At 40.6% G+C, this 22,829-nt stretch overlaps 1 protein-coding gene across 3 annotated transcripts in view; it reads left to right on the top strand.

Moving 5' to 3' along the window:
- RBM20 (RNA binding motif protein 20) overlaps positions 1 to 22,829 on the top strand; it is a 163,481-nt gene that overhangs the window by 107,225 nt on the left and 33,427 nt on the right. For all 3 annotated transcript variants that reach the window (XM_074999195.1, XM_074999196.1, XM_074999197.1), the window contains 4 exons: positions 17,422 to 18,625; positions 19,857 to 19,918; positions 20,044 to 20,135; positions 20,778 to 20,875. In XM_074999195.1, the coding sequence (XP_074855296.1) occupies positions 17,422 to 18,625; positions 19,857 to 19,918; positions 20,044 to 20,135; positions 20,778 to 20,875 (1,456 nt within the window). The remainder of the gene's footprint in view (positions 1 to 17,421; positions 18,626 to 19,856; positions 19,919 to 20,043; positions 20,136 to 20,777; positions 20,876 to 22,829) is intronic.

Genomic DNA, 22,829 nt, shown 5'->3' with positions numbered 1-22,829 from the left:
GAATCTCGTAGCCCTGTTTGGTTATTTTAAACTTCTGTACAGAGTCCTAGATGCCTCAGATAGAAGCTGATAATACGAGATATATTTACAGTAGATCCCCATTTATTCAAACCTCCCTTGTACATCAGCCACATTCACCAAACAAGGTTGTGGGGCTCAGGCTGGGGTTTGCCACCTTGCTGCCTGTGGGGCTAACAACCAAGATCCATGGGACTAAAGCTCTTTGCCTAGTCTCTAGGTTATCCACATTTTGGCTCATCTGATTTGGCCCCATCCCAATTACATCAGATAAGCCATGTTCCGATGTATTTTATAGTGGAAAGTTTCAGAGAACAAAAGCAGCATAATCTTTTTCACTTAAAGTTTCTATGTGAAAAATAAATTGCTGCATTATTAAAATGAGTAATTATTTATTAAAGCAGATATCACATTAAGCAAACTGAAAATATAGAACAATCCTCCCTCTAGACTGTGCCAAGATACCAGTGCCAGGTTTGTTAAAAAACAACAAAATGGCAAAATAGAATCCAATACTTGTGGAACTTGCCAGAGTGAGTTCTGAAGACCAGGACTTCCACAGGGTTCCATAAACAGCTGGGCTATGGTTACACTAGCGAGTTTTGCCGAGAAAACTGGTGGAACATTCACACAAAAAAATACATTTTGTCAACAAAACTCAGCACTTTTGTCGGCAGTGTTCTGCCTCTCAGCCATGAGGCATAAGGCTGCTGTAGACAGATACTGTCCACAAAGAAGCTGTGTGGATGGTCTCAGGGGCCTTCTCTTGACGGACAGGGCATCCAGAACAATGGGCAGCCTTGTCTGCTGTGCTTCCAGGTGCCTGTTTTGTCCAGAGAGCAGCTGGGCAGTCCGGCTGCTCTGTTGACAGAGTGGAGCATTCTCCTGATTGGCTTTTGTGTGTAGCTGTGCTCCGTCAACAGAAATTTTGTTGGGAAATTTCTTCTGACAGTGACTTCTGGCAACAGATCACTGTAGTGTAATTGTAGGCCTAGATAAATACATGGAGGTTAGGTCCATCAGTGGTGGTTAGCCAGGATGGATTGGAATGGCTTGTCCAGAGCTGGGAATGGGCAACAGAAGGAATCACTGGGTGGTTACCTACGCTGTTCGTTCCCTCTGGGGCATCTGGCACTGACCACCGTCAGAAGACAGGATACTGGGCTAGCTGGACTTTTGGTCTGACCCTGTATGGCCATTCTGATGATCCTTTATAAAGCCAATTTTCTACAAAGATTATTACAAAGGCGTGTCGGGTGTGACATCCGGGGTACATTCATTCACAGTACCTTTACAGGGAAAGAATTATTTAACACCATTCAGGTGTCTATTTTTTACTTAGTCTAGTACATGAGCTTCAATCTTGTAACTCTATCCATGAAGGCAGTGCCTTTCTGAAGTCACATGGGCTTCATACTGATACAGGGCTTTTCCCAGGTGGATTGGATTACAGGAGTAGGGCTAGAGGTTTTAATTTATTTTCAGTCTGTCGAGCCCTTCAGTCAGATTTTGTCCTTCTTTGGGCTCCTTCCTGTTTGTTCTCAGGGGTGAATTTTCGCAGAGTGGAGAATAGGTGTTTCACTCATTCTCCCATCCCATATTTGCTTTGTATCAAGAAAAGATAAAAATTTAAGTCGGCCTTACAGGTGCTGGCAAAGCGTTGGAGACCTAGTAACCATGCAGCTCTCCAGGCAGGAGCTGTGGATGTTCTGTATAACAGGGAGGTTCAAAGGCACCTGAGCCATGGCTCTGCCCTTTGTGGTGCATTGTCACTGAGGCTGTGCCCCCACACCACCCTTTCCCCCCAAGTCCCACTCTTGTGCTGCCCAGTCACATGATGCCTTCACCTGCTCTTTATCCCTGAGTTCCCACCCCCGACACTGCCTCTTCCTACAAGAATCCATCCATGCACTGCCTCTTCCCTCAATGTCCTGCTCTGATGTCCCCTCTTTGCCCCCATCACCCCTGTTGCTCAGTCTTATGGCCCATAAAAGGCAGATGGGATTAGTCCTCCCACTTATAAAAGTGTGTGTGTGTCTGTGTGTGTGTGTGTGAGAGAGAGAGAGAGAGAGAGATCGTCCCTAGCCTCCCCATTCCAGGATTCCTATTTCAGTGTAAAACACAGGAAAACAATCCCAATGATACATATAAAATGATAGGGTCTCAACGTGCTGTTACCACTCAACAAAGAGATCTTGGCATCATTGTGGCTACTTCCCTGAAAAGCTCAGTGTGTGGTAGCACTCAAAAAAACCAGGAGAATGTTGGGCATCATTATAAAAGGGATACATAATAAGACAGAAAACTATTGCCTGGAGCCCAGCCCCATGTTACTACCACAGAGTGCGAAGCAATATTTCCTCTAATCTTCTCCATCCATGTGTGGAATACATTTTTGTCTGCACAGAAGTGTGTATGAATGTGCCTCACCAATAAAAACATAAAACATAGCTGTGGGCTCTCTACTAATCAGCCAAGAGGCATTTGAATTTCTCCTGAGCAGGCACACAAGCACACAGCTTATAGGAAGCACTGGTCTAGAAGTGATTTGGGAAGCTTTTATATTGGTAAGACTATTCAGATAAAATCCTAAGAGCTCATTTAGTTTCTTCCTTCCTCAGGTGGATATTTTTCATGAGAACTTCTCATTAATTAAACTTGTTTTCTAATAAAATTTCATTACCTGTATCCCCATCACCGAAACTGAATTATTCTCCAGTACTTCTGTGTCTGTTTTCTTAAGTAACAAGCAGTCCTGTAGCACCTTAGACACTAACAAATTTATTAGGTCATGAGCTTTCACGTTAAGAACTGTTTCTTCAGATGACTTTTTAATTCAGTTTTCTTAAGCTGTGAATCACCATAAAAGCACTGGGTGGCAATATTAGCCAATTGGCACAGAAGTGATGTGTTGAGCTAAAAATAATAGTGTAAAATAGAATTATTATTATTATAAGTTATTTTGCATTACAGCTACAGTGTAGCCACAGCCTTAAAAAAAAAACTAATGGAAGGAGGCAAAGAACGAGAAAGAAAGGTAAAAAAAAATAGTGAGGGATGCTTCAGTACTCAGCCTGGTGTAAACGTTAAGCATTATAGAACTATGACTCATGACAAGTCACTGAGGTAAACTCAGCTGCCAGTTCAGCACAGGATCTGCTTGTATGTTTTTCATAAATTATAATTTTGCAACTGGCATCTTAGGTAATAAAGCCTTGTAAGCTGCAAAATACCAGCCATGATGTGAAAGGTGTATGGGTTCCCAACGTTACGAAATGAGGCAAAAAATAACATGGTTTTCCCAGGAGTTTAAAGGGGCAGGCAAGTTGAACAGCTGTAAATTAGCTGTAAAAGGAATAAGCCAATTGATCTTTGGATGAGAGGCAGCCCCTCCCTTATCATTTTGGGGATTTTTCATGTCTGTAGCTTGGAATAACATAAACTATGAGAGAGCCAGTAATTTTGATACCCTGAGAAGAGCCACGAACATTCTATCCGGCATGCGAAGAGTCAACGCTTGTGTTTGTAGCAGTGAATGGACTGGCCAAGTGGACAGATTGAAGAGACGACCTTCTAAATATTGTGCATAAATGCACCACTTTCTGCTGCCTTATTCCTTTGGATCAGAATCACTGTACTGTGTGTCATGCTCGGTACTGTTCATATATCTGATTACATTTGAAGATACAGCGTAGTTATTTTTACTGATTCGGCACAGAAAGCAGCTTCTTTTACCATCATTTCTTTTTTGCTCAATATTTGAATTACTGGGAGGTCACAAGTCTTCTGAAAATGTCTGAGTGGATGAGGAACTGAAATATGAAGTGGAACACATTATGTGTGTTTTGAGTTTGACAACAGCTGATTATTTGGAGATTCCTTTTGGACCTTTTAGACCAAAGGACAATTTTCCGTTGTTCTCTTTTAAAATTAACATTTGTGGTAGTTCATCAAGATCTGTCACTATTTTTCATAATTTGCCTAATTGGACTGGAACTGCCTCCTTTATAGGGTCCTGTGGAGTAAATCTGTATGGAACTGGCTCTGTGGTGATGGTCTCTGAAGAGGCCAAGAATATATGGCATAAACATCTTCCAATATTGTTTGTTATGTACACAGCATGTGTATAATGCAAGAAACCTAGTGACCAGTCCTCCAGTTCTGAATATGTTTTTTTTTTAAATTCTCTCTTAAAGTATTGACTTTGTAAGAGGAAGGTTGTAAATATAGTCAGCCTGCAGAAACCAGATAAAATAATAATGAGATTTATTAGGGAGGTGTGTGCATAACCTCAAAAACAGCTTCTGGCCTCACCTCCTCTGGCACCCTTAAATGGTATAAAAAGGTAAGATTGCATAATGTCATACTCTCTCTTCCTACTGTGAAAATGGTACTGATTGCATCATCTCGAAAACTCTGACAGTATTTTAATCTCCTAACCCTGATGATGTATTTCAGTAGCTTCTTGTGATCTTTTTAAAGTTAATTTGTAAGACAAAGATATTATCATAATTCAAGAAAAAGTGAAAACATTGTAGATCTGCTTGTAACAAGTTAACTTTTGTTTTAAACCAAATCTTGTAGTGGCTGTGTGTATTTGTGTACCAGGACGTTTATACTTTAAGAAACGTTCCATATTCTAATGATTTTACCCATGTAATTACTCTTTGAACATTTTATGACTATGTGACTAAGAAGAAGGAAGAATTTTGTTAATATTATTTAAAACCATTGCGCTCAGAAACATTTAAAAATAAAATGAATCAAAACACCAACAAATTTTCAAAGTTGTTCTGAATTTAGAAATGTTTGTATTTGCTAAAGAACTGATACTTTCCTAAAATATAGATCGTGTAACATGTTTGTCAATAAACTGCTTCAGAATAGAGAAATATCAATACTATTACATTAAGGGTAATAATCCAATACAGTTCCAGCAAAACTAAGTAAGTCCTGTCCTTTCACATGAACATAAAGCTAGAGAAGAGTGTGCATTTTCAAGTAAATATATGAAAATCTTACCTCAAAATAGTGCACAGGAAATAAGTACACATGTAAACATAAAGTAAGATCTTTTCAATTCACAGTTTCATCCTGTTGATATAGCATTTCAGTTAATACCTGTAGGGGGTTTTGGTGTCTGTTTTTCTGCGAGAGGATAATGTCATAAAATCATTAGATGATGTGAAGATGGCTGATATTGTCCAATGTTTAATTTGTAATCAAAGAAGTGCCGGAACTCAAGCTATTAGATGCTGGGGCTTGAGCAATTCTTTTACTTTCATAACTGAAGTGACAAGCCAGGGGTATGAACGGACAAGATTAAAGGTGACAGGGCTCAGCCCTGGTGACTCCTGATACAAACTAAGCGCTGGGTATTGTCAGGTTTTTTTTTCTCATGCTCCACAGCTGCCCCATGCAAGTCTGAGGAATCAGAGATCTTTGACAAAACTGATTTCTGATTTTCCCACATAATATACTGCTCACTTTTACCATGGAGACCTCTGAACACATTAACACTCAGTTACTCAGAACTCAGACTGACAGCAGAAATAAAGGAAAATCATAAGGAGAGAAACGGTATAACATTTGGAATACAGAGTTTAGATTAAATTGCCTCCTTTGTCGAAAATGCTTTTGCCATGTTCAAGATTTAAGGATTTAAACACTAATCTGTATAATTAGTTTTGGAAATTGACTGAATAACGCTTGATTATTCAAGACAATAAATTAATCTTCAGTATGACACAAAGAATTCTGGTAACTAATGATTGATATAATGCAGTTTCTGCATGAAGGGCTATACTATCTAAACTGTACAGGGATTCACATAAACTATTGTGCTTTGAAGTTAAAAAGTTAGAGTCAGATTAAATATGTATCAAAAGACATATTAAGATGGCCTTATCTTTGCAATTTGGATTCTTTTAAGAAAACTGTGTAATGGACAACTACACAACAGAGACTGAAACCTCCTTTTCAATTTGTGCCTCATTTTATCCCCACAAAACCATACTGATATCATGTTTTAATAATCAAATCTGAGACGAGACCTTTAAAGAAGACTATTCTTCATCCCATTGTTATGTTTTTAAATGAAACATAACCAAAAAGAGACATAAGAAGGTTGATCCTATTCTCACAGATTTCACGAGGAACTTTGCAGTTGATTTCCATTGCAGCCAGATCATTTCTGTGTCTATTATGATAGATAGATCAATTGATTGATCAATTTTAGGGTCTGTAACTCAGTTAACTTTTGGTTTTGGAAGATAAAATGAAAACGTACATGCTTCATTTGAATCATTGCTCCAGGGGGGGTGTGGTGGGGGTTGGTGATGAGGGAACAACCCCACCCTGTTTTACCACAGCAGCTTGGGACCAGGTCACAAACACCTGTGCATGGCTACTGCAGCTGCAGCAAGCACATGGGAGAGAGGTGCATGTCCACCGGCTTGGGCAGGTCCAAGTTGTCTGGCTCCTGTGCTCCCAAGCCAAAATGATGACTGCAGCAAACTGTGCTTTCCTCTCACTCCCTGGTCAAGAGGAACAGCCCACAATGACTGAGCCGGGGGAAGCTTCAGCCCTCACACCCTCCCTGAAGGACACCTATGGGGTGGGAGGCTCAGGGCTGGGGCAGTCCTGAAAGGGGATGGGGACACACCACCACCTAGTCCCTTTCATCTAACTGGTGATTCTGTCTCTTACTCTGTATGATTTTATGAGAAGCGGTCCCGTTCCAGGCACACTAGCTCTCATTGTTTAGGAGGAGTACTTGAACAAGCAGATTCACAGACAGACACACACACACACACACATTTTAGAAAATATTTTAGAAATATTTAGAAAGTGTGTGTGTGTGTGTGTGTAAAGTGTGGGCATATATAACTCATAGGTATGTAACAATGTTTGTTTTTAAAGTACACAACATGCAAGGGATACTTAAAAGAATACCTAAATATGCAGTTGTCTAATAAAAACATTGGTTGAGAAAACTATGCAAATTCAACTCTACAAATAGATCCATTTTGTTATTCTAATTGCAAAATATTCTTTCAAATTCGTGTCACAAGGACAAGATGAATTCAATTAACTGCTTGTAAGAGGGAGGAGTTATCCCATATTTTCTCTTTTGATGTTCACCTACTATTCTGATTAGCCTAGTGTAAATACCTAGATAGCATGTGTATATGTTTACTTCATCATCCAGAAGCCACATATGGACAGGACTGCCCCAGCCCTGAGCCTCCCACCCCATAGGTGACCTTCAGGGAGGGTGTAAGGGCTGAAGGGTGGGTTAATTACATCTGTGAGCAGTCCTCTTGTGTTTTGTGCATGTAGCTATAAGCTAGGCACCAGACTATTGAATGGGTGTGAAGAGCTACATTATATAAATTTGACGAAATAATTAGGGAGATAGGGAGATGTCTAGTGTTGGAGCACAAAAATGAGTCTCCACATTGATTAACTGTGCTACTTTTCATGACTTCTGTGCATCAGATTTTTGGTGCTAAGATTCAGGCACCTCTTTTTCTCACATTGGCACTCAAAAGTAGTTGCAAAAATACAGTATTTCGTATATGAGTTATCGTATTTGCAAATTAGAGACAGTAACTTTGTAAAAGACCTTTTAGATACTGGGCTGAAAGGCACTATAGTATGGGAACCTGGTGGTATATGTGACATCTGAAATGAAATTTATTCTCAAACGCGACACTGCGACTTGCTGTTATTAGAGATAGCAATTACCTTATGCATTACGAAGACAGCTTCCCCATCTTTGATATTGGTAGTTATCTCAGGCAAGTCACTTAAAAGACACTTGCAGTAAGTAATTTTCTTCTCCTGCTTCCCTACCTTTGCCCCTCCACCCCCTGCTGATTTGTCAGTTTTCATTTCATTTTGTTTTCCGTTTTCTCTCTCATATATTCGTCATGCCAGTCCACTTTCAGCACTATTTCCAAATCTGAAGAAGTGGATCTGCCCCACGAAAGCTAATCGCCTAATGCATTATTTTGTTAGTCTGTAAAGGCTACAAGACTGATTTTTTTGTTTTGTGAAGATACAGACTACCATGACTACCTCTCTGTGATTATTAAAATGAGGCATCATTCATCTGTACAACACAGTATGTCTTCCTGATTTTCAAATATAACAAAAATTGTGCAGAAGCCTTCAGGTATTATAAGGTGCTGCTATAGTAAGTATCTTATTTATGTAGCTTAACCGTACATAAGGTCCAAATTAAAATATTTAGAGAGTTATTACAGATATTTCTGTGGTAACATCCTTTGCATGATGTGCTGTCTACAAAGGAGGTTTTTTAATTGGGTTGTTGCTCCATCATGGGGAATAAAAAAGACTTGAAGGGATTTTTGAATTAGAGGTTTTGTTGTGTTATGTTACAAGGCTTTTGCGTGATTTTGCCCTATGAGTAGACCCCCCAGTTCATTCAGTCCCACCCAGCATTATACAGCACACCTGCCTCAGAGCATTTCTGCACTCTTCTGCATGCCCAGGTACCCACAGCCCTTCTATCCCCTCCCAGGCAATCTGCTCCACACACCCTTGCTCATGTGCCTCCTAGCACTGAGGAGCCTGTCTTTGCAACAGTGCTGGGGTGAGGTAAAGCTTCCTGGTGCAACTTCTTCATGCACCCTTAGCTCCCACCCTGTCTTGGAAATGAGACATTCTGAGCAAGAGGTGCTGGCAGACAACTGGAATACAACCAGCAGTAGCTGGCAGAGGGAAGTAGCCTGTCTTCCTCAGGGGACGGGCAGGAAGAAGTAAGCCCTTAAAAGAAACGCTGCTCAATACTATGAGACTGTTTGGAGAGGTTGTGGGAGAGGCCTCACCCCTGTTTTATACTTAGTAATGTCAGGATTTTCTGCCATGGAAGGGCTCGTTCTGGCGCAGGGTTAATTTATAAGCTGCAGCATTCTTGTGGCTGCTTAAAACAGGGCTTCTCAGTCAGTTCTCCAGGTGCTGTCACTTCCAAACAATTCCCCTCAGGAAACCATTTGCTCTCTGAAAGTATCTGCTGGCATTTTAATATCATTACACCCCCTCTCATGTCAAGAATACTGTCACACACCACTGATAACATAATCTAGTATATTCCTTTCAGATGCTGAACGTTTTTGTGGTTACTGCATTCATCAGCTCATCAGTCTATCTAGCGGTATGCCCACACAACTGGGAATTCTGTCACACATAGTCACCAGATGAGCAAGTCTGTTAACAGCCCGCCCTCTCTTAGTAAAGCATGGCTCAGTTGTTTTCCAAATCCCTGTCTCCTTTGGAGGCTCCATATCCACTTTTTCTGAGTATCTGTCCCCACAGCTGGGGCATCCTGATGCTTGTTTTCTTTAGTCTGGTCAACCACAGTCTTTGGGCTTGGGGTTGCTGGAGTCTCCATTGAGATGACCTCTTCCTCTTCTCTTTCTTCTGGTATGCCTGACATTGTCTATTTTGAAGAACTCTAGCTTAGGGTTTTCCCAGTGTAGAACCCTAAGACATGTTGTTCTGACTGTCCTTAGAGGTTTCTTTTATTTTCCTGGGGTGTCTGTGCTTCCATCTCTCTCCGTGTCCACTGTTCATTTGCTGGTGATGCGATATTTGCTTTCCTGGCTGAACCACAGAAGCTTTGCACTAGAACTTACCCTTTTTTGTTAATGTGCACTTTGTCACCTGGCTCCAGATCTGGCAGGCCTTTCACACACCTGCTGTAGCACAACACTTGTCTCTTTTTGTTGGTTTCTCTGTAGTTTAGCAGTTGATGGACCTCAATAGGCTGGTGCTAACAACTTTCCACTCATCAACAAGAGTGTCTTCATGTCTTCGTTCCCAGACTCATCAGTCTTGGGGCTGAACTACAATTTAGGCCTTGCCAGGGAGTATTTCTCTGATCTAGTATTGCTAGTAGCATCAGCCTCTGCAGTGCTCAAGGTTTTCAACAGTTTCTTATCAGTTGTTATTGGTGATTTTCACTTGGTCATTGCTATCGAGATACCCTCATGTCGATGTTATGTGATCAAAACCCCACTCCTTACTGAACTTCCAGGACTCTCCTCAAGCAGACTGTGGTCCATTATTGGAATGCATGATGACCAGCACCCTATACTGTACAAAGTCTGCTTTCGTTTTCCATATGACCATTTTGGACCCTGTGTCTGGTAAATAATCTATCTCCCAGAATGTGAAAAATTTGTGTCTTTCGTGTCCCCTTAAAAGTTCTTATCCAGTCTGTGCTCTTCTCTGTAGGCTGTATAATTCCATGATTCTGTAGGTTTTGTAGTTCACTTTTCATTGGCTGTAATAATGCAATAGGTAACCTTCTTTTGGGCAATTTACCTTTCCTCACACTGGTGTCAGTCTCCATTTTATCTAGCCATCTGCCTCCCTGAAAGACATTTGTATTCTCTGTATCATCTCCAAGTGCCAGGTAATACCATCCAGGTATCTTCAGTCACTCCACTCTCCACTTTCATTATATTCCAGAGCTGTAATTTTACCAGGTTTGTGGCTTGGGTGGCCTTGCTGCCCAGAAGTGGTATTGCTGTCTCATCATCTTTGACCACAAAGTCTCATCTGCATTTCTTTGTCCTCCTCAGATTTCTTAATTTAACTTTACATTTCTCCATGGGCTTTCAAGTGGTATGGTTGTACATTGTTAACAGCTGGATAGTCTCTTCCAGCCATGTGTCTCGGTTCACCAGACTGGTCAGGATAATGTTACAGCTTGCTCCACAATCTAATGGAAACAGTATGGCTTTGCTGCCAAATAACAGAGATGCATACAACTTTTTCTGTTGCTATGTAACCAGGGACCTCTTGCACAGTATTTACCAGCTGGTCAGTCAACCACATAATGTCCTCCTCATGTTCACTGTTCCTCTCTTCAGTAACTGTGTGTAGCTTGGATTTGTTTTTCTTCTTTCTGGGCAAACACCTGGCTGTAATGTAATGAAATTTGTCACAGATATGGCATTTTTCCTCATAAGTCAGGCACTTTTCTGTCCATCCTAAATGTTTTCTCCCCAAGTACTTGCATGTGTGTGTACCATTGTCATCTGTTGATGTTATATCTGATGTGGATTTCTATTTCTTATGTACCCCATGGCCAGTTTCTTCTGATTGTCCTTACAGGGTTCTAATCCTCTCCCTGAACAGCTCGGTTGTCCTGCATGTCTCCAAGCTTTTTCCCTACAGTTAAGTCAGCTTCCTTCTGCAACTCTCTCCTGCATTCTAATTTTGCATCCTAAACACTGTCCAATCTCTTATCAATGAGTCTTTAATATTTCCAAAATTACAGCTGGCTGGTAGCACTTTTAAGCGGGTGTTCTGCTTAGCCTGCTTACTCCCCAACTGCTTTATTCCAACTAATTATGAGTTCCACCATTTCATTCTTACAGAGGTTATAGCAAGTATCAAAACCAGCCCATTATTGCTTCTAAGAAGCATTGAGCTTGGAGGGAATTCTGCTCACAGAATCTACCGCACCCTCCACTCCGTTTTTCTAATTAGGTACAGTAACAGAGGCCAGGTCTACAGTAGGGGATAAAATCAATATTAGACATGCAAATCCAGCTATGAGAATGGTGTAGCTGGAGGCGACATGTCTAAAATTGTTTTTTTCCCATCTTCTACACAGTGGGAAATCAACAGGAAAAATTCCCCCACTGACTTCCCTTACCCCTTGACACTGCCAGGAGTACCGGCAGTCAACAGCAGTGACATGATCGTTCAATTTAGCACGCCTCCTAGACATACTAAATAGAACCCCAGAATATTGACTGCCAGCACATCAATCTTCCCATAAGTGTAGATGTATCCGGAACCATTTCATTTTCACAGCATCCTCATGTTCTGCTATAGCAATATGAACAGAGCTTAAATCCCTCTTTCCAGTTCTTCCATGCCAGAGCTAAATTTTTAGCTTTCAGGTATTATGTCCCAAGAGGCTTTAGCTCCTCCATTTCAGTACCAGTCTGGTCTTGCAAAACAAAACTATGTTCTCCGAGAAGTATTCCACTCTCTGCAGTGCCAGTCTGAATGGTCTTGTTTGTTGTCTAGGACACAAAACCACTGCCACCAAAGGATGGGGTTTAGAAGAATAAAAGAACATAACACTTGAGTTTACTAGTTAATCTGGTTTATATTGGTTTTATTCTCACTGTACTTCAGTCGTTATTTCCTTCACTGTTATGGTTTTGGAGCCCTGAACGTTCCAGGGGACAAAATGTGTCCTCATGTGCCCAAAGATGCTCGTGGAAGATTGCTGAAGTTGTGTGCACTTATCTGTAGACAACGTTTGGCACTAAGTCTTTATTGATTTTTGTTAGCTCTTTAAATATAAAAATGATATATATGCAGTGCCAGTACTGAGTACTGGTATTTCAGTAGCTCCAGCCATAGGATTGTCTAGGGAGAGGGGGTGGGGAGCTGGCTGAGTACCAGCTCCTTTTTTTTTACAGCAAGGGAACTATATAGATAGATAGTTGAATTTTGTTTGTTTAGTCCCTCAGCCTAATGGTGAATATTTTTTTTAAAGTTTTGAAACATTAATGTAGCTGTTACAGAACTAAGGGAGCATTGGGGAGAAGTTTTGTTTCATACTTTTGGAAGTATGCAATATATTGTGTCTTCAGACAACTCAAAAATGGCTTTTTTTAAAGTCGTCAAACTCACTGGCTGCCAGCAGCATGATGCTCGAGGGTTCATGAAATTGCAAATTGTCACTCTTTTGCATAGTCATGTGGCTCATTTGCATATTCACAGCAGAGAACAAGCAGTGTAGACACGGTTCTGCTGGCAAAAACCCCCTCTGTCACCAGCCCCGTGTCCCTGTTTTAAGCAGCCTTACTCTGCGACAGATGTGGTTTTTGCTGGCAGAACCACGTCTATGTGGCTTGTTTTCAGCTGTGAATATGCAAATAAGTTATGTGAATATGCAAACGAGTACCTATTTGCAATTTTGTGAACCCTCACTTGCATCATGCTGCTGGCAGTTAGACTGAATCTAGATGCAGCTACCATGTTTATAGTCCCCAATGAAAGGCTGATAGCTATGCCAGAAAAATTGGTTCAGGAAAAAGTTGTAATTTGCAAAAATAGCATACTTTTGCATACACAGCTGTCATAAATTATCATAACTATGGAGTAGTGCAGAGTTGAAAATAGAAATAGTATTCCTGTATTTCAAGTGGTTTTGGAAATTTTCACTAATTCATGTTTTCTCAGTGTTCCCAATGAAAAATGTCATCTGAACAAAATTCCCTGTAATGCCAGATTCATATAATCACAGAAGACAATAAATTCACTTGCAGAATTCCACAAAGCAGATCAAATTTTACGCAGCTTTGAAGGCTAATATGTTTGACCACTCTGTTTAAACTCACGAGTCCAAACATATAGGCCTGAGCAAGCATACCTTAAATAAATCACCCCACAAGTGTAATTCAAAGCAGACTAGAAGGATAATTTACCAAACAGTTCTTTATGAGCAATTCTGGTTTTGAATAAACAGTCAGAATATTCTTTGGGTCATCTAATGGATGTTTTCTCATTAGCCTTTTCATCTGTCTCATAGGTAGGATATAAGATTCAGGTGTCCAGATACTTAAGTACAAACTCTTGTGTTACAGTCTGTTCCATGATGAAGGTTACAGCAGCAACAGATTGGCTGAACTAAGGGTAGCAATGAAGTTATGCTGGGTTTTGCAATTTTATTGTGAATCTCATGATATTTGGTGTATTTTTAAAAGCCTCATCTTTGGAATCATCTGAATATATTTGTGAGATGTATGGGAGAATCACAGCTTTCATTTTTTGGTTTGGGATTGCCTTTTCTCCCCTTCCTTTAAAAAAAGTTTCTGGTCATCATGGTTGTGGGGAAAATACTTGTGATCTGTATATCCCAGATGTTAAAAATCAGAAGGTAAATAAAAAGAAAATGCCAAAATTATTAGGTTTTAATCTCCAATCTTGTTATTTTTGAACACACAGGCTTGCAATATTGGCAACAACAAATGATCAACAGGAAATGGATTGTTTTGTGTGTGAGTGTGTGTGTGTACAAGTAAATGTGATAAATTATTAATCCAAAATATCTTTCCTGAGCAGGATCTTAATGCAATTTATAAAACCTTCAGTATTTGGTTGAACCTGTGGCTCAGATTACATTGCATATTTATGTTGGTAAGAATGAGTCATAAATGCAAATATTTCATTAATACTTTAGAAACAGAGAAACATAGTTAAAATTATATGTATTTAGGTTGCATAACCTCTTCTAAGTCCCCTATTAGATAGGAGAGCTCGAGTTCTCAAACTTTTTCATATCACACACTGTTCCTTATACACAGAGGTCCTGTCCTAACACAGCTGTTCTATCATGCTCCTAATCTACGTCCTGTACCTTTTTCCCAACCTTGCCATTGTCTTACCTCCCCAGTCCTAGCTACAGTGCTTGGTTACATTTAAAAATATCCCCTTAAGGAAGGCAAGGGGATGGGAACTCGGCAGGACAGAGGGGAAGAGAGAACTGTCTTAAGGTTGCAATATGAAGCACTTAAAAGTCTGGAGATGCCAATGTTTAGAAAGACGCTGCAAGCCATGTCCCTTCCCAGGCTCCCAGGTTTCTGGTCTCCTCTCCCACCTTCCTTCCTTTTTTTTCCCTTTAACTTGCTGACAGTATTAGGCAGCGAGGGCAGCTGCTGATTGGTGGCTTAATCTCACTGGCCATGTCTGTGTGGCGTGCTGCTGCCAGCAGGGTCAGGCAAATGAGGGCACTTGACAATGCAAATGAGGTGCCAATTTACAAATCACAAGCCTCATTTGCATGTTATTGCATGTTCGCTGTCCTGGCAGAGGCTTTGGTCACCACAAAACAAGCCGTGTAGATGGGGTTCTGTCGACCAAAACCCACCTCGTTGACAGCCTCTTATCTCTCATTTTTGTAAATTAGCACCTCATTTGCATTGTTGAGTGCCCTCATTTGCATGACCCTGCTGGCAGCAGCACACAGTGTAGACATGGCCACTCAGGCTTCTCTCTGGTCCAGCACTGCAGACAGACACAAAAGGTATGTCTATGCTCCAATAAAACCCCTAGGCTGGGTCTACGCTTGCCCCCAATTTTGAAGGGGGCATGGCAATCAGGGCAACGGGAGATTACTAATGAAGTGCTGCAGTGAATATGCAACACTTCCTTAGGCTAATTTTCCCCCGTGGCAACTTCAGAACGTCAAACTTCGAAGTGCCGGCATGCGTGTAGCCATGGGCACTTTGAAGTGCCTGTGCTAGTTCAAAGTCCCTTTACTCCTCAAAATTTCCCCTACACACACACCAGCACTTCAAAGTTTGATGCTTTGAAGTTGCCGGGGGGGGAAAATTAGCCTAATGAATTGCTGCATATTCACTGCAGCACTTCATTAGTAGTTTCCTGTGGCCACGATTACCGTGCCCTCTTCAAAGTTGGGGGCAAGTGTAGACAAGCCCCTAGGGTTGGCTGAGGTTAGCAGACATAGCCTGCTGTGTTTCCGGCTTCGGGGCTATAAAACTGCAGTGTAGACATTTGGACTCAGACAGTAGCCTGGGCTCTGGGATCTGTGGCCCCACAAGCAGAGGGAGAGTGGGTGCTGCTGCTCAGAGCAACTCCAAACACTGGTCTCTGCTGTTGCCTTGTGTCTCCCCTCCTGTCTCGCTTTAAAATAGGCACATACTTCACTGTTGTGGCCCAAGCAAGTTCCCCAGAGTACCTTGAAATGATATGTGGCCCATGGTCGCTATACTCTCCCCGTGGTTGAGAAAATTTTGTAGTGCAATGTTAGCGGTGCTCACAAATTAACTGCTATATTTATGGCACATCAGCTCCCCAGTGCTTTAGGGTTTTTGTTTGATAACATGTGAGCAAATGATTTTATTGTCTTGCCTGAGAGCTAGTTCCATGTGCCCAGTAGGGAGCTGTTACAAAGCCATTGCATCTGTTACACTGCTCAGATGCTATTGTGTGTCCTTTCAACACCATGGAATTAAACTGTTAGAAACTGTTCATCTGAATCTCAAAGAATTATGAGCCCATCAGGCTAAGTCTCGTAGGCAATGCTGCTTTACACTCATAAAACATTTTTTGGCTTGTACAGTTTACAGGATGGGCTAGCAGCTTAGAAATGAAGTAAGAGCTCTGATCATTGTAAATCTCGCCTAGCACAATATAAATAAGGATATGCCAACTGCTAGCAATGCGATACATCGTTCATAATATGTAATTAAGTGTAATAGTGTGTCTAAGGCTACATGTACACTAACTCTGGAAGATCGACTGCTTAGATTCTATCTTCCAGGACGTTGTTTTGTGGTCCACATCAACCCTGGAACTCCTCGTGAGCCACAAGGATTAAAGAAGGTTGATGGGAGGAGTGCTCCTGTCAACCTTCTCTCATGAAGACTGCCAGAGAGGTGATTTTTGTTACACAATTGGCATACCAAAAATCACATAGCAGATGTTGACCTTCCAGGTAATTGTCGACGTAGCCTAACTTTCAAGTGGTAATAACACTAACTAGTGACCATGAGAACATCGGTACCATGTCATTTAGTTCCAACAATAAACCTATCAAGCACTATCTTAAAGCCAGTTAGGCGTCTTGCCCCCATATGTCCTATTAGGAGGCTCCTGCTCTGATAGGCCAAAACCTTCTAATTTACAGCCTAACTGTACTCATGGCCAAAAGCTCTGTTCTCATCATTCTTGGAGGCTCTAGCAAAACTGAGCTAGTGGTCTTAGTCCACTTCCTAAAGAACACCTGTCTGTATCACAAAACACCATCGTAAATGGTGCTGCCTCAGCAGAGAGAATGAGACTTGAGTGGGTTATGGTGAAGGAATTACTTTGTTTGAATCCTGGCAGATTTGGTGGTTTGTTGAGTTTGAGATGGATGCAAATTTTTGGTCCACTGTGGGAAAACTTGTCCTGCTGCTGGGAACATAAACTCAATACAGGTTGGTCCAATACAAGATATTCCCTTGCCCACCTGGTGTGTCTGATACAAACCCAGGCATGAGTCCTGCAAACATGAGATGAATAAAGGGCCTGATCTAAAGTCAGTTGAAGTCAATGAGAGTCTTTCTGTTGAGTTTAGTGGATCAGACTCTAGATAAACATGTGTCTTTTTATCTGTCTTTGCAACACTGATCTCCCCAGTGAGATTTCAATTGAAATGAATATGGCACTAGACACTTATGTAAGATGGCTTACTGCTGCATCAGAAACCATTCTCCCTCTTTGTAGAAGTTTAGCCAGGATAAATGTCCCAAGTGGAGCTTCTTAGACAAGGTCACGTTATGGTAGGAAGAGGCGGCTGTTAACTTTTTGGTTAATTTAACTACTGTTCCTTTTCAGTGCGGCCAAGCTTTTGGACAAAAATCCATTCTCTGTCAGCACTCCAAATCCGCTGCTTCCTTCTCCTGCCAGTCTTCAGCTTGCTCAGTTACAAGCCCAGCTTACCCTGCACAGGCTAAAATTGGCTCAGACAGCAGTCACCAGCAACACAGCAGCTGCAACTGTTCTGAATCAAGTTCTCTCCAAAGTGGCCATGTCTCAGCCACTGTTCAACCAATTACGACCCCCAGCCGTGATTAACACGCCCCAGGGGCATGCTGGAGGACCTCAGCAAGGACCTGTGGTCGCGAATACTAGATTTCCTTCTAGCGGAATACCTTTCCCAGCACAGAATCCGGCGTTAGCGATACAAGGAGGAAGCCTTGGTCCTGTCGGGAACATAGCGAATCAAAATGCAAATGCGATTGTCATGCACCCCTTTGGAGGCATAATGTCTCAGACATCCAGCCAACCAGCTGTAGTTATGAGTCTAAATAAGACTGCCCCCTCATCTGCTGCAGGAGGATTTTATGACTACAGTAAACAAAATATTTCTGCCCCTCAAGTATATGCAGCTGAGGCAAGCCAGGGCAGTCAGCAAGGCTTGATGTCCAGTGGGTCTCACCCAGTCTCCTCCTCCTCTGGAGGGATGCCCTATGAGAGTCATTTTGGTTCTTCATGCCAACTGAAACATGAGAATCATCCTGGATTTCAGAAAGACTTCTATGGACCCAATTCTAAAGGACAGCCTACCACAGGAATACCATCTTTGGGCTTTTCCGGTGAGCCACAGATGAATGCTCATCAAACTGTGAGTCAGAAAGGAGAATCAGGCCCTGTGGTACATAGCACAGGTGCAAACAGGCAGTGGGAAAATGCTCCTAATTTCTCCAGCCAAAACAAGCCTGACCTCATGGCCAGTGCCCACTTGTGGCCACCCACGGGTCAGCAGTATGAAATAAGAAATGAGCTCTACAACCCTGAAGAACCGACACCTGACACAAAGTTTGGTGCTGGGCCCACCCTTCCTTTCCACAGACTTAACAATAATAAACCAAGTCTGAGTAGTTCCCGAATGAGGCAGAATGAGGAGTTGACCGCAAATACATCTGATTTGTCAATGAGAGCTCTTCAGCCTCATGAGTTAAATGACTTTCATGGCATAGCCCCACTTCACTTCCCACACATCTGCACAATATGTGACAGAAAGGTCTTTGATCTAAAGGTAAGCGATTCTAATGCATTAAGGGGGTCAGTCTACTCTGCAGAGTGATTTGATTAAATTCATCTTTAAGGGTTCTCTCTTCATATTGTTTCACTAATATGTTCACTTTGTTTTTTTTTCATAAGTAAAAATGACTATGTTGACTTTTAAATACAAGTCCGGCAATTTTTAACGTGTCTCTCAGAGTCCAGACGGACCCCTTCCTCTTTGTGCATCGTAAAGGTAATAAAGGTACTGCAATATAAATTATGCCAGTTATGTAACCCCATCAACCTTGACTGGAGTCACCTGGCTGTAATTAGGAACATAATATGTAGAGCAGACGGGAAGACAGTAATTCAGTTGAAGGCAACTTCTGAGGTTTTGAAATTTGCATTAGTTCAACACTGAAATGAAAAGAGAGAATTTTTGTGGGCAGGGTCACAGTTCTTCAAGGCGCTGAGAACCTTTAAAATGTATGGACACTATGAACTTTGATGGTACTGAGCATCTTGCAGGATGAGGACTCCAGCTATATGAATTGATTTAATTCTCATAAACCTAATTACTTGAGAAAAGTCATGCATGGAACTTTTTCAGGACCTGGAGTGGTTTTGGCATCTAATTGTAGCATTTTACTTACCAGTTGTGAATTGATGTCAGTATGGAATAAAAGTACACACACAACTGCAATCACTCCATTTAATATCCTTCTTATACAGTAAACTTTTTATTCTTACTTTCCTCATGAATTATTCTTTCTTATTCTTTATTCTTTCATACTTCAGAGTCTCTTGCCATGTTTTTTCCCATGAACTATAAAGTTAAATGAAACTACTACAGTAAACTCTTTCATATTTGGCAGCCCTGGGACCGGGAGGTTGCCGGATAATCAAATATTCTGGATAATAGAGAGGTATACCTAGCAATGCATAATGCTAAAGAAACACAAGATTAGTTACTGTATTAAGAAAGAAACAAAATATAGGCAGAGTGCTTTATTTACTAAGAATAGTAGTATAAATATAAAGCTATACCGTATGTTCTGTATTTATGTGTATTTACTTTTACTATACTGTACTTGTGGAAAATATAAGTCAGATTTACTTATGGCTAAAATGCCAGTTATTTGAGAGTTGTGGAAGACAGAATGCTGAATTTGAAAGCATTTCTTTAGTATATGAAATAAGACAATTTCAAAACCAGCCTTTATTGTATATTTATTAGTTATGTCCTGCTTATTTCAATATAGGACTGGGATCAACACATTAAAGGAAATCTTCACATCCAAAAATGTTTGGTTTTCTCTGAAAAGTAAGTACTGTTTTAGAGATCTTGGGGTGGATTTATTCCAGGCATGAATATGGGCCTCTGAATTTTTGACATATTGTGTTTGTTGTATTCCTACTTCTTGAAGAAAATCTCTTTTCCACTTTCAGCACTGGTATCCAATGTGTATTAAGTTCAGCGGAGGCATCGTTACATTCAACTCCAAATAACACAGCAGTTTTCAACCCTTCTAGCATTGAAGGTTAGTTGTTTTAAGTATTCGTTAATAATGAGTATACACATTAAAAAGAAAAAGAGTAATTTTATAATTAACAGGGTTTTTTTTGTAAAATTTCATCCTAAGGGGTCCCTTTTAAAGCTTTCTGTATTAGAAAGACAGGGAAGAAAGATTGTACCTTAAAGTATTGTTTAACACTGGTGTTCTGTGAACAACTTGCAAGTGTGCTACATGTTTGGAAAAATACACAGATGAGATATTTGCTTGTATTAAAACCAGATACAATGTTACTTCTTTGTTGGTATGATATCTGATTAAATTACTTCATTTTGCTTCTGCTGTGTATGTTGCTGGGTCTCTTTTTGTTTGTTTCTTTCTTTGGTCTGATGACAATATTTTTAAGATAATTTTCAAAGGTGTTCTGCATAAAAATAATATTGTTTGATGTTCTGTGGTCTCAAAAAATTTAAGAAGCACTGACTTAAAGTATGAATTTGTTTTTCTTTTCTTTAGTGTTTTTAGTGCAGTATCAAATAATTCATTGTTTCATGTAAAAGCCTGGATGATAACACTGAATTATTAAAAAGCAGTCTTTTTTCATTAGACGCATACACATCATTAATTTAAGTCAAGGTTTTCACTGTGTGTGTACCATCCATTATTTAGATTACCCATCAAATGCTGGCTCATCTTATACCACTGTGTCAACAAGATCTTTTGGTCAGCCAGGTCCTACATTTTCGTCCCCTCCATCTGGCGTAAATGTGAGTATATGAACAATACAAAATAGTCTCATCTTCCTTGACTTACTTGCAGAAACAGAATATACTTACTCAAATTAGCAATGAACTAATTTTGAGGTCCCTCTTGGATAAGACACTAAATTTTCAGCAATTTGTTCAAATTTACTTGGACCTCCTAGATGTTTTGGGTCTCCTTTGAATCAAGATTTTCTTACGCGGTTATGATGTTTTTTGTTGTGGGCCCAGATGAAGTCTGGAAGCTTATGAAACTGGAGAATGGTTTTCTGAATGTTTTCAAACCCCAAAGAGGCTCAGGTGCAGTTTGGGTTTGGGATGAAGCTCTGAGTTAGCTCTTATTCAAAATGTTTTACCTCTTACTAAAAACATGAAAACCTTTGTATAAAGTACTAGAAGTGGTGTTCAGCTTTCCCCATCCCAGAACCCTTATTTCTTATTTAGCAACCTGGGAAGGATAGCGTTTCTATATGCTTTTCCCAAGGATACTTCTTTGCTCCCCCACCTAGAGTAGTCACAGCCCTCAGTTTGAGAACATGCAGTCTAAAGGACTAGTTTTCTGTTAATTAAACATTCTGTGCATCTTACATGAGCTAGCACCCTTTGTAATGCTTCAGCAAGTTCACACCCTTGCCTGTTCTTCCATGATTTCAGGTTGTCCACTCAATGTGCAGCAGCATTAAAAAAAAAAAGAGAGAGAGAGAGAGAATAAGACAAGAGAATATCTTATTACCACTGTAGAAATCCATGGTATACCCCCATCTTGAATACGCCATACCGATGTGGTCACCTATTCTAAAAAAAGATACCTTGGCTTTGGAAAGATTCAGCAAAGGGCAACAGAAACGATTGGGAGCTTGGAATGGGTGCCATATGAAGAAAGATTAAAACAACTGGGACTTCTCAGCTTAGAAAAGAGGCGACCAAGGGGGGGATATGATAGAGCTCTATACAATGATGACTGGTGTGGAAAAAATGAATTAAGGAAAAGTTATTTGTTCCCATAACATTAGAATGGGTAGCAGGTTTAAAACTAACAAAAGGAAGTTTTTCTTCATGCAGCGCATGATAAGCTTGTGAAACTCCTTGCCAGAGGATGTTGTGAAGAGCAGGACTTGAACAGGATTCAAAAAAGAGCTAGATGAATTCATGGAAGTTAGATGTTAGATCCATCAGTGGCTATTAGCCAGGATAGGTAGGAATGGTGTCTTTAGCCTCTGTTTGTCAGAGGCTGGAAATGGATGAAAGGACAGGGATCACTTTGATGATTACCTGTTCTGATTACTCCCTCTGGGACATTTGCCATTGGCCACTGTTGGAAGACAGGGTACTGGGCTAGATGGACCTTTGGTCTGATCCATTATGGCTGTTCTTACGTTGTAACTCTTCCCTGCATTCATCTTCATTTCTCTTACGTGACAAAACATTCCCTTATTACAGTCTCCATTGGGTCACCTGAACTTTTCTCCAAGTGAATGGAAAGTGGCAAGAGTTAAATACCAATGAAAGCGAAAGTTAAAATTAAAAAGGGGAAAAATAATGAAAATATAAAGAGATAGGAGTTCAAGTTGAAATAGAGAAAAGCTTGGATTAAAAATATGGAAATCAAAGGTTCACTTTGGGTGCTGCTACATTATAAGTAATATCCAAATTTTTTTTTCTGTTCCATAGTTATGTATTGGGTCTACTGAACATTATGGTGTCAAAGGCATCTTGGAAATCCAAGCTGATTCTGTTCCCATTTCACCTTCAGGAATCCCAGTCACCCATTCTGTCTGTCTGCTTGCTTGCTAGCTTTGTTTGTTTCAGTATGGTCGTTTATCTTCTGCGCTATCATTTGCTCATGCCATGGATATTCAGAGATTCATAGATTATAAAACTAGAAGGGACCACTGTGATCATCTTGTCTGACTGCCTGTGCAACACAACCCATAAGACTTCCTTGAGTTATTACTGTTTG

Source organism: Carettochelys insculpta, chromosome 7 (genome assembly GCF_033958435.1).
Source record: "Carettochelys insculpta isolate YL-2023 chromosome 7, ASM3395843v1, whole genome shotgun sequence".
Classification (NCBI taxonomy): domain Eukaryota; kingdom Metazoa; phylum Chordata; order Testudines; family Carettochelyidae; genus Carettochelys; species Carettochelys insculpta.
Note: the sequence above shows the minus strand (reverse complement) of the source record. Positions and strands in the feature narration are given on the sequence as shown.